Source organism: Lucilia cuprina, chromosome 2, assembly GCF_022045245.1.
Source record: "Lucilia cuprina isolate Lc7/37 chromosome 2, ASM2204524v1, whole genome shotgun sequence".
NCBI lineage: Eukaryota > Metazoa > Arthropoda > Insecta > Diptera > Calliphoridae > Lucilia > Lucilia cuprina.
The window spans coordinates 7290371-7303707 of NC_060950.1; the positions used below are offsets into that span (position 1 = coordinate 7290371).

General features: G+C 30.3%; 1 protein-coding gene across 2 annotated transcripts in view; it reads left to right on the forward strand.

Moving 5' to 3' along the window:
* Nucleotides 1–13337, forward strand: part of LOC111682340 (location of vulva defective 1) — a 94152-nt gene extending 80815 nt beyond the window's left edge. For both annotated transcript variants that reach the window (XM_046949625.1, XM_046949621.1), the window contains 6 exons: nt 8525–8731; nt 9045–9158; nt 10107–10190; nt 10422–10523; nt 10795–11715; nt 12200–13337. In XM_046949625.1, the coding sequence (XP_046805581.1) occupies nt 8525–8731; nt 9045–9158; nt 10107–10190; nt 10422–10523; nt 10795–11715; nt 12200–13131 (2360 nt within the window). In that variant the 3' untranslated portion in view covers nt 13132–13337. The remainder of the gene's footprint in view (nt 1–8524; nt 8732–9044; nt 9159–10106; nt 10191–10421; nt 10524–10794; nt 11716–12199) is intronic.

The following is a 13337-nucleotide window of genomic DNA, read 5'->3' on the forward strand; positions in this document are numbered from 1 at the left end:
TAGACTAGACTATAGACTAGACTATAGACTAGACTATAGACTAGACTATAGACTAGACTATAGACTAGACTATAGACTAGACTATAGACTAGACTATAGACTAACCTACAGGCTAGACTATAGAATTAGCTATAGACTAACCTACAGACTAGACTATAGATTAGGCTACAGATTAGGCTATAGACGTGAATATAGACTAGAATTTAGACTTGAATATAGACTAGAATTTAGACTTGACTATTGACTAGACTATAGACTCGATTATAGACTAAAGACTACGCCATAGACTAGCCTATATACTAGACTATATAGAGTCTAGAGTAGCATCTATAATTTTTTATATTTAAAAAATATCGCATTAAAATCAGGTCACATATTCTCATTACTACACAATAGGAAGACAATTCTAGTTTACTTAATTTTGTGGCAATTGCAACATTGTTGCTTACATAGAAGGGGGCAAGTTAATGCAAGATATTCAACTAAAATGTGTACATTTTTCTTAGTCAACATGTCAATTTGTTGTCTATTTTAAATTAGAAAATTTTTACTGTCATAAGTATGCTGATAGTTTAAAATTTAGATTATGATGGACATATTAATTTAGTAGTTACTTACAACTATTTTACCTAAATAGTTTTTGCACAAAATGTTTTATTTTTAAGGAAAACTAGAAAAGTTTTTGGTTTTTAAATAGCAAATATTCCATCTATTTAGCTAACAATTAACTAGTCTGTTTTACAGACTAAAAAAAATGACATAAGTTAGTATTTCTAAATTAGTTTTTCCTTCAAACACCTTGACTATAGTCAAGTTGCAGTTTAGACATAAACAATTCATACATTTTAAATTAGCAACAATTGTCTTTCAAAAAAAAAAAAATAATAAAACAATAAAAATATATAAAATTAAAACAACAACTAGGAAGTGACTTTCAAAATGAAAAAAATTAACACACAATGATTATGAATCACAGGCAGGCAAACGGCATGAAAGAACATAATTCATCTTAAATTACATAGAAGAATAAATACATTTATATTTTCTTAATTTAGAGAAGATAATGTTTATTGTTGTGTTTCACAACAATAATAATAAATAATAATAATTAAAACAAAAATCTTATTATATAATATTTTTTTTTAATTTTCATGTTAACCATGATAAGAAATTCGTTTTTATATTTTAGCCAAGTTGAAAAAATTTATACAATTATAAAGAGATGAAAAAAAAAAACTTTTTTAAAAATTTATTTGAAAGACACAAAAAAAAACACAATAATTAAGTTTTTTTGCAATGAAAACATTCAAGTTTTCATAATTTAAAATTAAGATCAAGATTAATGTTTTGTATTAAAGATTAATGTTTTGTATTAAATTTCATTTATATACATTTTTAAAAATCTATAATAATTTTAACGAAAATTCTTATCAGTCCATCATTCTTTACCCAGAATACCGTATTTCTTTCGCTTTTATCCAGACCATGGTCTTAGACTATATTTTCTAATCTAAACTATAGTCTGAGTATAAGACCATGATCTGGAAAAAACGAATGCTTCGTCTATGGCGAATCTTATCAGCCTTTCCATCCTTATTTACCCTGACTACCATGTTTCACTCGTTTTTATCCAGACCATGGTCTTATACTCAGACTATAGTTTTTAATCTATACTATTGACTTATACCCAGTCTAATGTTGTATACTGATACTAATGTCTTATAATCCGACTACTGTCTGATACTTAGACTATAATCTAACAGTTAGAGTACTGTTTTGAACTCAGACTAGTGTGTCGTCTTACACTCAGACTACAATCTTTTACCTACGTAGAACTGTATTATACTCAGAGTTCAGTATTATTCGCAAACTAAAATCTTAAACCTAACTTCATAATCAGTCTTCTCTCTTATACTTATATGACTGTCTAATCTTTGCACTACAGTATTAAACTCAGACTACTCTCTTATACTGAGACTACAGTTTTATGTTCAAGCTACAATTCTCATATAATCACTACTACTACTTTCTTATACTCAGAAAACAGTTTTATTCTTATACTTAGATTACTTTCTTATACCTCAGCTCAGACTTCTTTGACTTATACTTAGACTTTTTGTGACTTTTACTAAATGTACTCTCTTATACACAAACTATTACTCTAATATTCAGACTACGCTATTATACTCTGTCTTAAACTTATGATACTTTTGATACTTTATTCTCAAACTACTACTCTCTTATACTCACATATTACTTTCTTATTATCAGTTTTATTCGCAAACTACTCTGTTATACATAGACTACAGTCTTATATTCAGAATGTTATATAATACTAAAAGTACAGTTTTATTTGCAAATTTAAGTGTTATTCTCTAGAATACTATCTTATACTTAAACTACTACTACTTCTTAGGCTACTTACTCATTTTGTAGACTATTGGCATAAGCTTAGACTTCGGTATATTATAGTTCATCTAATCTCTTATACACAGACTACAATGTAATACTCACACTACAGTATTAAACTAAGACCACTCTCTTATACTTAAACTGAGCTACTACTGTCTTATACTCGCTACTACTACCTTCTTATAATCAGAGTTATATCCGCAAACTATTCTGTTATACTAATATTACAGTCTTATACTCAGATTACTGTCTTACACTGTAGCTCAGACTTCTGTAACTAAGACTTTTGTGACTTAAACTATATCTACTCTCTTATACATAAACTAATATTCTAATATTTAGACTACACTATTATAATCTGTCTTAATTTAAGAATACTACTTTATACTCAAAGTACTACGACTGCTGTCTTATAATCAGTGTAATAGAAGAATCTACTATTTAACGTTCGCTAACTAAAGTCTTATACTTAGAATATTATATTATACTCTGGCTACTCAGTCTAATATTTACACTACTAATTTCAGCTCTAACTTCTCTCTTATACTCAAAGTATTGTGTTATAAAGTTTTATACTCAAACTATTGACTTATATTCCGATATCTTAATTATACTTAGACTACAGTTTTATACTCAATTTATTGAAAATTTTCTCAAACTAATTTCTTATACATACAGTCTTTTCCTAAAACTAATTTATTATATTTATACTATTGTCTTATACTCAGTCTTCTTTCTTATTCTTATACTACAGTTGGTCACTCAGTTTACTTCATTTTTCTTAGACTTATGAAATATACTCAGACTATAATTTTATATTCAGATTTTAGTCTTATACTCCGACTATAATCTTATATTCAGATTCTAGTCTTACACTCCGATTACATTCTTATACTCAAACTACTTGTATAATCTCAGAATTCTGTCGTATACTCAGACAACTCTCTTATACTCAAACTACTGTCATAAACTCAGACTACTCTCTTATACTCTGACAAATCTTTTATAATCTAACCACAAACTTCTGTCTAATACTCAGACTCTCTTATAATTTGACTACTACTTTTTATTATATTGTCTTATATACAAACTGAAACATATGCCCAGATCTCATACTCAGTTCTAATCCGATAATTATCATTCTGTCTGCGGTTTAACACATAAATAATATTTATGGTGTGTGCTTAAGATAAATTGTTGTTAATAGTTTTCTAACTCGCAATTTTTATTTACAAATACTTTAATATTTAATCTGAAAAACCACAAAATTGTAAATATTATATAGCATACAAACAGGAGCTAAGATAAAATATAAGGACTATAAACAATAGTAGCTATCTTTCATTTTTCTGAAAATAAGATTTTAATGGCAAAATATTGGGCAAACAAAATATTCTCAATACAAAAATTTCTTTCAAATCTTTAAAAAACAAAAGCTTTAAGCTCTATTAAAGCTCAAAATCGGTCTAATGATTTTCGAGATATTATAAATAATGATATTTGTATTGAATTAGTTTATAAAATTCTGTTAATAAGAAGTTCTAATTAATATTGTTTGCTGGGTTTAACTATGATATTTATTATATTTGCTGTCATTATCATTGTTCTCTCTCTCTCTACCGCATCGTCTTCAAAATTACATCTTAAATATGATTGTGTTTAAATTGTTTTTCTTCTACTTCCTTTTTGTATTATTAATTGTTCTTTAATTTTGTATTGTTAAGTTAAGTATAAGTTTTATTAAAAACATACATACATATATATTTATACAAATATGTGTAGGTGTTAATATTTGTGTAAATATTTTTTGTATTTGTATATAATTTAATAAAACAAATACACTTGTCAGTAAATTAAATTCTAATTTTGTTTTTTGTTTTTTTTTTCGAAATCATCAAGTATTTAACTTTTTAATTAAGTTTTAAGCATGTTGTCTTTGTTGTAGTTGGTTTTCAATTACATACAATTAATTAAATAAATAAGTATTTCTAAGAATACTCTAAATATTTAGTGAAAATATAAAATAGATTTCTGAAGAAATACTTAGCTTTTACTTGTTAAACTAAAGACAAATTCTCTACCACTATGCCATACCTTCTATTTGATTTTTTTTTTTTTTTTTTGAAAATTTATCTAACTCAAATTGTGCTTAAAAAAACATTACCTTTTATGTCATTTTAAAAATTTCGACCAAATACAAAAAAAAAACACCATGCATCCAAATAGCAAGACAAACGAGACAAGCAATTTAAGTTGTTCAAAATAAACTAAATATACAAAATATAACAAAATTAGTTAGTTGACCAAATAACTGTAACAACAACCAACCAAAACTAACCGAAAACTATGTACAGGAGAAGTTGGTTAAGAACTTTTGTCAAAATGTCATGTTAAACAAAGTGTTGCACCCTAGAGAAGGAATGGACTGCTACTACAAATTAACTTTCAAGTATAAACTAACAAGTTTTTATAACATAAGTGGGTGTGATTGTGTTAGTCAACATAGAAGGAAGGAGAGAAGGAGGAAACCACGAATATAATGAAATTAACAAAAAGCTTTAAAGTATAATAAACTATAAACTTTACCTTAACAGTTAAAAAGACACCTTTTATATTGAAGATAATTTTCATTAAGAGTAGTCTTTGGAAAACTTTTCGATACTGGAAGCCATAGGTGACGTTTAAATATATTTATGGTTTACACTTAACCTAGTCTAGTCTGTAGTCTTGTTTATAGTCTATTCTAGAGTCTAGTTAAATAGACTATTCTAGAGTGTAGTCTATAATCCAGTCTATAGACTAGTATACAGTCTAGTCTATAATATAGTCTTAAGTATAGTCTATAATCCAGTCTATAGTCTTGTATACAGTATAGTCTATAGTCCAGTATATAGTCTAGTCTGTATTCTAGTCTATACTCAAGTCTACACTCTACTCCATAGTCTAGTCTATAGTTTAGCAGTCTAATCTATAGTGTAGTATACAGTCTAGTCTATAGTTTAGTTTATACTCCAGTATATAGTCTAGTCTGTAGTCTAGTCTATACTCAAGTCTATACTCTAGTCCATAGCCTATTCCATAGTCTAGTCTTTAGTTTAGCAGTCTTTTCTATAGTTTGATCTTTACTCTAGTCTACAGTCTAGTCTTAAGTGTAGTCTATAGTCCAGTCTGTAGTTTAGTCTGTAGTCTAGTCTGTAGTCTAGCCTGTAGACTAGTCTACAGTCTAGTCTTTAGTTTAATCTTTGGTCAAGTCTATAGTCGAGCCTATAGTCAAGTCTTTACTCTAGTCTACAGTCCAGTCTAACCTATAGTCTAGTCTATAGTCTTGTCTATAGTGTAGTCTATAGTCTAGTCTGTAGCCTATAGTCTCGTCTACAGTGTAGTCCTAAGTCTAACCTATAGTCTAGTCTATAGTCTTGTCAATAGTGTAGTCTATAATCTAGTCTATAGTCTATAGTCTTGTCTATAGTATAGCCTATAGTATAGCCTATACTGTAGTCTATAGTGTAGTCTATAGTCTAGTCTATAGTCTAGTCTATAGTCTAGTCTATAGTCTAATCTATAGTTTAGTCTATAGTCTAGTCTATAGTCTAGTCTATAGTCTAATCTATAGTCTAGTCTATAGTCTAGTCTATAGTCTAGTCTATAGTCTAGTCTATAGTCTAGTCTATAGTGTAGTCTATAGTCTAGTCTATAGTATAGTCTATAGTATAGTCTATAGTCTAGTCTATAGTATAGTCTATAGTCTAGTCTATAGTATAGTCTATAGTCTAGTCTATAGTCTAGTCTATAGTCTAGTCTATAGTCTAGTCTATAGTCTATTCTATAGTCTAGTCTATAGTCTAGTCTATAGTCTATTCTATAGTCTAGTCTATAGTCTAGTCTATAGTCTAGTCTATAGTCTAGTCTATAGTCTAGTCTATAGTCTAGTCTATAGTCTAGTCTATAGTCTAGTCTAGTCTATAGTCTAGTCTATAGTCTAGTCTATAGTCTAGTCTATAGTCTAGTCTATAGTCTAGTCTATAGTCTAGTCTATAGTCTAGTCTATAGTCTAGTCTATAGTCTAGTCTGTAGTCTAGTCTATAGTCTAGTCTATAGTCTAGTCTATAGTCTAGTCTATAGTCTAGTCTATAGTCTAGTCTAAAGTCTACAATCTATAGTAAGTAATCCACCTAATGCCTAGTCTATAGACTAGTAGTCTGTAGTCTGTAGTGCAGTCTATATTGTAGCCTATAGTATAGTCTATTGTATAGTCTATAGTCTAGCCTATAACCTGATCCGTATTCTGGAATATGGTATAGTTTATAGTGGCTTATCATATAGCCTATTCTTTAGTGTGGTCTATAGTCTAATATTTAGTCTAGTCTTTAGCCTTGTCGTTTGTCTTTATATTTACCTTTAGCTTAGTCGACTGTCTGGTCTATATTCTTGTCTCTTTAGTCTATATTGCCTTCTAAGTATATGCAATGAAAAGTACTTTTGCAATGTACTCTTTAATTGTACCAAAAATATTCCTAAAGAATTTCAATTGTAATTAAAAAAAACATCACAACCAACCTATTCCTTTATTCAGTTATTTTTATACGCTTTACATATTTGTTCTCAGCTAGTCTAATATTTCTTTGTTTTTTTTTCTGCAATTTTCTTTATATTTTTTAGTTCCTGCTACGGGTAGTGGTTATTTAACACTTTATGGGGATATGCCTACACAGCAACAGCAGCAAAAAACAACAATTATGGCATCATCGTTATATACGAGATGTGGGCGCATCACTATCGGCCAGTTTGCAACAACAACAGCAGGAGAATCTGAAAGATTCTTTACAACAAAGTTCTTCCACAGAAGTCTCGTTGGAACAACCACAGGTAGTATGTTGGTAAAAAGAAAACATATGTATGTGGTAAAAAACATTGTAATTATAGTTTTCTATTTTTGTTAATGCAAAAACAAAAGTACAAGATAAAGCAAAGAAATATGCAAACAGTTTGTTATCTTGTGCATTCTACAAGGTCCTTTTTAATTTTGTAACTTTCTATTGTTTTCCTTTTCATTACTATTTAGTGTAAAAAATAAAACACACACAATTGACATCGATTTTTTTGTTTGCCAATGATTATGATGATATTGTCTGTCTGCCGTTACTATGTAGAGTTTTTTTTTCATATTTATTCTCTATTTTAGGCCAATGTCTATTAGATGGTGAATATGTGCCAGAAACAACGGTTTTCTGTGAAAAACAAGTGGGTTGTCGTGCCATACAGAAAACAGGACACTGTTGTCCTGATTATAAATGTGGTAAGTCTTAAACTCATAGTATAGTTAAAAAAAGGTTTTAATGCGACCAACTTATGTTACGATCACTTGGAATTACAATTCATTACAATTTATTTATATGTATTAGAAACTAGAGAAGTTAATATTTTTTTTCACAAATAAACATTTTGTCATACCAATAGCTTTTTAAGCTCCTCGATAGGACCTTAGTTGGCTCTATGTCTATAGTCTAGTCTATAGTCTAGTCTGTAGTCTAGTCTATAGTCTAGTCTATAGTCTAGTCTATAGTCTAGTCTATAGTCTAGTCTATAGTCTAGTCTAAAGTCTACAATCTATAGTAAGTAATCCACCTAATGCCTAGTCTATAGACTAGTAGTCTGTAGTCTGTAGTGCAGTCTATATTGTAGCCTATAGTATAGTCTATTGTATAGTCTATAGTCTAGCCTATAACCTGATCCGTATTCTGGAATATGGTATAGTTTATAGTGGCTTATCATATAGCCTATTCTTTAGTGTGGTCTATAGTCTAATATTTAGTCTAGTCTTTAGCCTTGTCGTTTGTCTTTATATTTACCTTTAGCTTAGTCGACTGTCTGGTCTATATTCTTGTCTCTTTAGTCTATATTGCCTTCTAAGTATATGCAATGAAAAGTACTTTTGCAATGTACTCTTTAATTGTACCAAAAATATTCCTAAAGAATTTCAATTGTAATTAAAAAAAACATCACAACCAACCTATTCCTTTATTCAGTTATTTTTATACGCTTTACATATTTGTTCTCAGCTAGTCTAATATTTCTTTGTTTTTTTTTCTGCAATTTTCTTTATATTTTTTAGTTCCTGCTACGGGTAGTGGTTATTTAACACTTTATGGGGATATGCCTACACAGCAACAGCAGCAAAAACAACAATTATGGCATCATCGTTATATACGAGATGTGGGCGCATCACTATCGGCCAGTTTGCAACAACAACAGCAGGAGAATCTGAAAGATTCTTTACAACAAAGTTCTTCCACAGAAGTCTCGTTGGAACAACCACAAGGTATGTTGGTAAAAAGAAAACATATGTATGTGGTAAAAAACATTGTAATTATAGTTTTCTATTTTTGTTAATGCAAAAACAAAAGTACAAGATAAAGCAAAGAAATATGCAAACAGTTTGTTATCTTGTGCATTCTACAAGGTCCTTTTTAATTTTGTAACTTTCTATTGTTTTCCTTTTCATTACTATTTAGTGTAAAAAATAAAACACACACAATTGACATCGATTTTTTTGTTTGCCAATGATTATGATGATATTGTCTGTCTGCCGTTACTTATGTAGTTTTTTTTTTCATATTTATTCTCTATTTTAGGCCAATGTCTATTAGATGGTGAATATGTGCCAGAAACAACGGTTTTCTGTGAAAAACAAGTGGGTTGTCGTGCCATACAGAAAACAGGACACTGTTGTCCTGATTATAAATGTGGTAAGTCTTAAACTCATAGTATAGTTAAAAAAAGGTTTTAATGCGACCAACTTATGTTACGATCACTTGGAATTACAATTCATTACAATTTATTTATATGTATTAGAAACTAGAGAAGTTAATATTTTTTTTCACAAATAAACATTTTGTCATACCAAATAGCTTTTTAAGCTCCTCGATAGGACCTTAGTTGGCTCTATTAATTGAATAAATTTAAAACACCTGTTTTTGGCCTTTAAAACGTAGGTACAACAATATAGTACAAACCGGCAGACAAAGATGAATGATGTTTATCATTGTAGGAAATGGCGGTACTAACTACAAGTTAAGGTGGTACTTTCTCTATAGTTTAGTCTATAGTCTAGTCTATAGTCTAGTCTATAGTCTAGTCTACTGCCCAGTCTATAGTCTAGTCTATAGTCTAGTCGATAGTCTAGTCTATAGTCTAGTCTATAGTCTAGTCGAAAGTCTAGTCTATAGTCTAGTCGATAGTCTAGTCTATAGTCTAGTCTATAGTCTAGTCTACAGTCTAGTCTATAGTCTAGTCTATAGTCTAGTCTATAGTCTAGTCTATAGTCTAGTCTATAGTCTAGTCTATAGTCTGGTCTATAGTCTAGTCTATAGTCTATTCTATAGTCTAGTCTATAGTCTAGTCTATAGTCTAGTCTATAGTGTAGTCTATAGTCTAGTCTATAGTCTAATCTATAGTCTGGAGAAAAGAAACACCCTACTATTTTCAACATAAAGATGGTAAAAAAAGTATAACCTGAATAATGGTCTCTGTTATGGTTACACATATTACATACACATAGTTCATAACTTTTGTTTTAGCAATGCAAATATTTGTTTAAACATTTTAAAATATTCTTAGTAAATTCTATTTTGTTTCCTTTATATCACCCTTCTTACTCTCTATTTTGTTCCAACTCTCTTTTTTTTTGCTTACAGATTGCCAAAAGGATGGTAAAACTTATTTAAATGGTGATAAGTTAGTAGATCCGGAGACACCATGCACCGTTTGCTACTGTCAAGGTAAAGTGTAAAAGTTTCACTTACAACAGTAAGCTTTATTTTGTTACTTTTTCTGGGTACCCACTAGTACTAGTACTAACTTATTGTTGTTGTTTGCCAGAGGCTGTGTTGTATATGTCTATCTGTTTCTTGTATAGTCTGTCCTAAAACACATGGCCTTTGGTTATTACATGCAGTTTTTGTTTGATATATTTTTTCTTTCTTTTTTTTCATTTAATTTTCCTTATTTAGGAGGAGAAATTTTATGCAGTTCTGTTACATGTTTTCATCGTGATGATTGTACGCCCAAATATATACCAGGTGTTTGTTGTCCAGAATATGATAATTGTCCAGGTAAGTTTTTTATTTACTTTAATAGAAATTATATATTTCTGTTGTTTTTCTAAATTTATTTTCTTTCTACTTTTTGCAATTGAACTTGGTTAGTGGTTAGAATTGACAAATATATGCAATTTTATGTTTGTATAATTTATAAAGTATATAGAAGGTGTTAATTAAACATTTATTTACATATTTAAAGATGAAGTTATATATTTTTATTATATTTTACACTTTTTTTGAAAATAAGTCCAAATTCAAATTAACATTATTTCCCATGTTTCAGTTGCCACCTCTGAATCAACGACTAATAAAACTCTAGCCACGACTTCAACCACTTCTAAACCGGAAATTCATCAAGCCGAAAATAATCCAAAAATAACAATAAAAGAGATCACAAAACCAATTGAAATTCGCATTACGGACGACAATAAAGCCATACCCATTCATCAAATGCTCAAGCCATCCACAACATCCACCACTAGCACAACTACTACAACAACCACCCCTAGTACAACAACCACAAGTACTACTACTACAACACCACCACCAACATTATCCACAACAATTTATGCCGTTCCCACAACACCAACACCTCATATAGATGCTATAAATGTTAACACGGCCATAAGCAGCCAAGACCACAACCAACACACAGGTGAAAGCTTTGAACACACTAGTAGTGGAGACAACAACCATCATATAAATGGTGTAGTCTCGCCCAAAGGGGGCCTTAATAGTGGTGACACTTTAAAACTCAGCGCTTCTGTTGCATATCCCTCAACAGTTTTAGTTTCGGCTGCTTTAAGTTCAACATTTTCTCCCTCGGATTCTAGTCTAGAAGTTGAGGATCCAGTACCTGCATTATCGGTTTTTAGCACCCAAGGGTTACCAGAAGATCCCAGTAAAGTGAATATTAAACGTGAGTACTTCATTACCACAGAAGGTCTAGCCGCTGGTTCGGGTTCGCCTATTTTTGATGGTTTTGGTAGTGGTGAATATCCTAATTCAGAGTTGATATATAGTCAGTCTGCTCAAGGTCAACAAAGTGCTTTTAATACCGCCCTGCAACAATCATCGGCAGAGCTAGATCCAGATACAGCAGGAAGTGATAATATTTATCATATTATTTTGACCACAGATGGTCCTAGGTTGACCTCAACTTCGGAGAATTATTTTGCGTTAAAGGGAGTGTCTACAACAGAAAGTAAGTAGAATTTTTTCGTGTACCCCGGTAGGCTAGCTGGTAGTGTAGTAGTATATCAGTCTAGGGATTGTAGGTTCGATTTCCAACAACAGGCAAGTAAAAAATTTAATTTTAGATTGATAGATAGATAGATAGATAGATAGATAGATAGATAGATAGATAGATAGATAGATAGATAGATAGATAGATAGATAGATAGATAGATAGATAGATAGATAGATAGATAGATAGATAGATAGATAGATAGATAGATAGATAGATAGATAGATAGATAGATAGATAGATAGATAGATAGATAGATAGATAGATAGATAGATAGATAGATAGATAGATAGATAGATAGATAGATAGATAGATAGATAGATAGATAGATAGATAGATAGATAGATAGATAGATAAATATATAATTATCTATTGTAAATCCTATTCCATCCTTCAAATCGATACTTTATTTCTAATTATTTTAATTTTTTTACCTTTTCAGGCTCACCCTTTGATGATCTATCAGGCAGTTCTCTAAATCCTGTAGACACTAACAACAATTTGGATACTAATAAAGAAGATCCCACCACAGAAGGACCCTCCAAACAAGAACAATATTATACCAAATCAACTACCGAATCGGCTATAAATCAACATTTAGACGATGATGACTCTGCCATACCCGTAGAAAGTAATCCAGCTTATCCTTCTCTACCAGAAGATGATTTCAGTTTAAGAGATAATAATTTCCAAATAAATGATTCCGATGATGTAGGCGATGAACCCAGAAGTATAGGAGGAAGTCATGGCATAGCCGCTACTTATGAGTCCTTTAAAAGTACTAAACATTTAGATGAACATACTTATGGCAGTGGTAGTGGCATGTTGTTAGATGAATTAGTAAATTTAATGCCCGTTTCCACCACCGAAGGTAGTGGAGATTTACAACAGTCGACGGAAAACTATGAGAAAATCAAATCGGCGGAAGTAATACAATTTATGTACTCAGCCGAGGATTCATCGGAAGAGACTCGTATTACTAATACAACAGATTTTAAAATGGATAAAGTTGCAACAAAAACTATTAAAACAGATGATACTTCTTTAGAATCTGCAGAAACTAGACAAGAAATGGAATTTGAAATGGGTTCGGGATCGGGATCGGGTGAAATTAAATTGGCCAAACAACAGAAAGAAAGAGAACCTACTACCGCTAGACCAAATAAAGCAGCAGCAGACATAGATATAGACGAGGTACAAGATGCCTCGGGTAATGGTCCCCAAGATGATCCTAAACTAGATGTAGAAAGTTTAAAATTAGATGAAAGCGCAAATGATTCACCCACAAGCCCAGATAAATCACCTAAAAATAATATATTATCGGTTAAGGTACAACCTGAACAAGATAAACAATTTCATGATGATTTACATTAATTCAAGAAAACTAAACAAAAAGCTCAACTCAAAAAGAAAAAGCACAAGAGAGAGAGGAAGAAAGGAGAAAGCCGTTTATGAGTATTTTTTAATTTAATTAAATTTCATTAAACATTTTTTTTAAGCAACTGTAAATACAGAGAAAAATTATTAAAACAATTTATACTAAACTAAAGAAACGATAAATTAATTAGAATTTTTTTAGA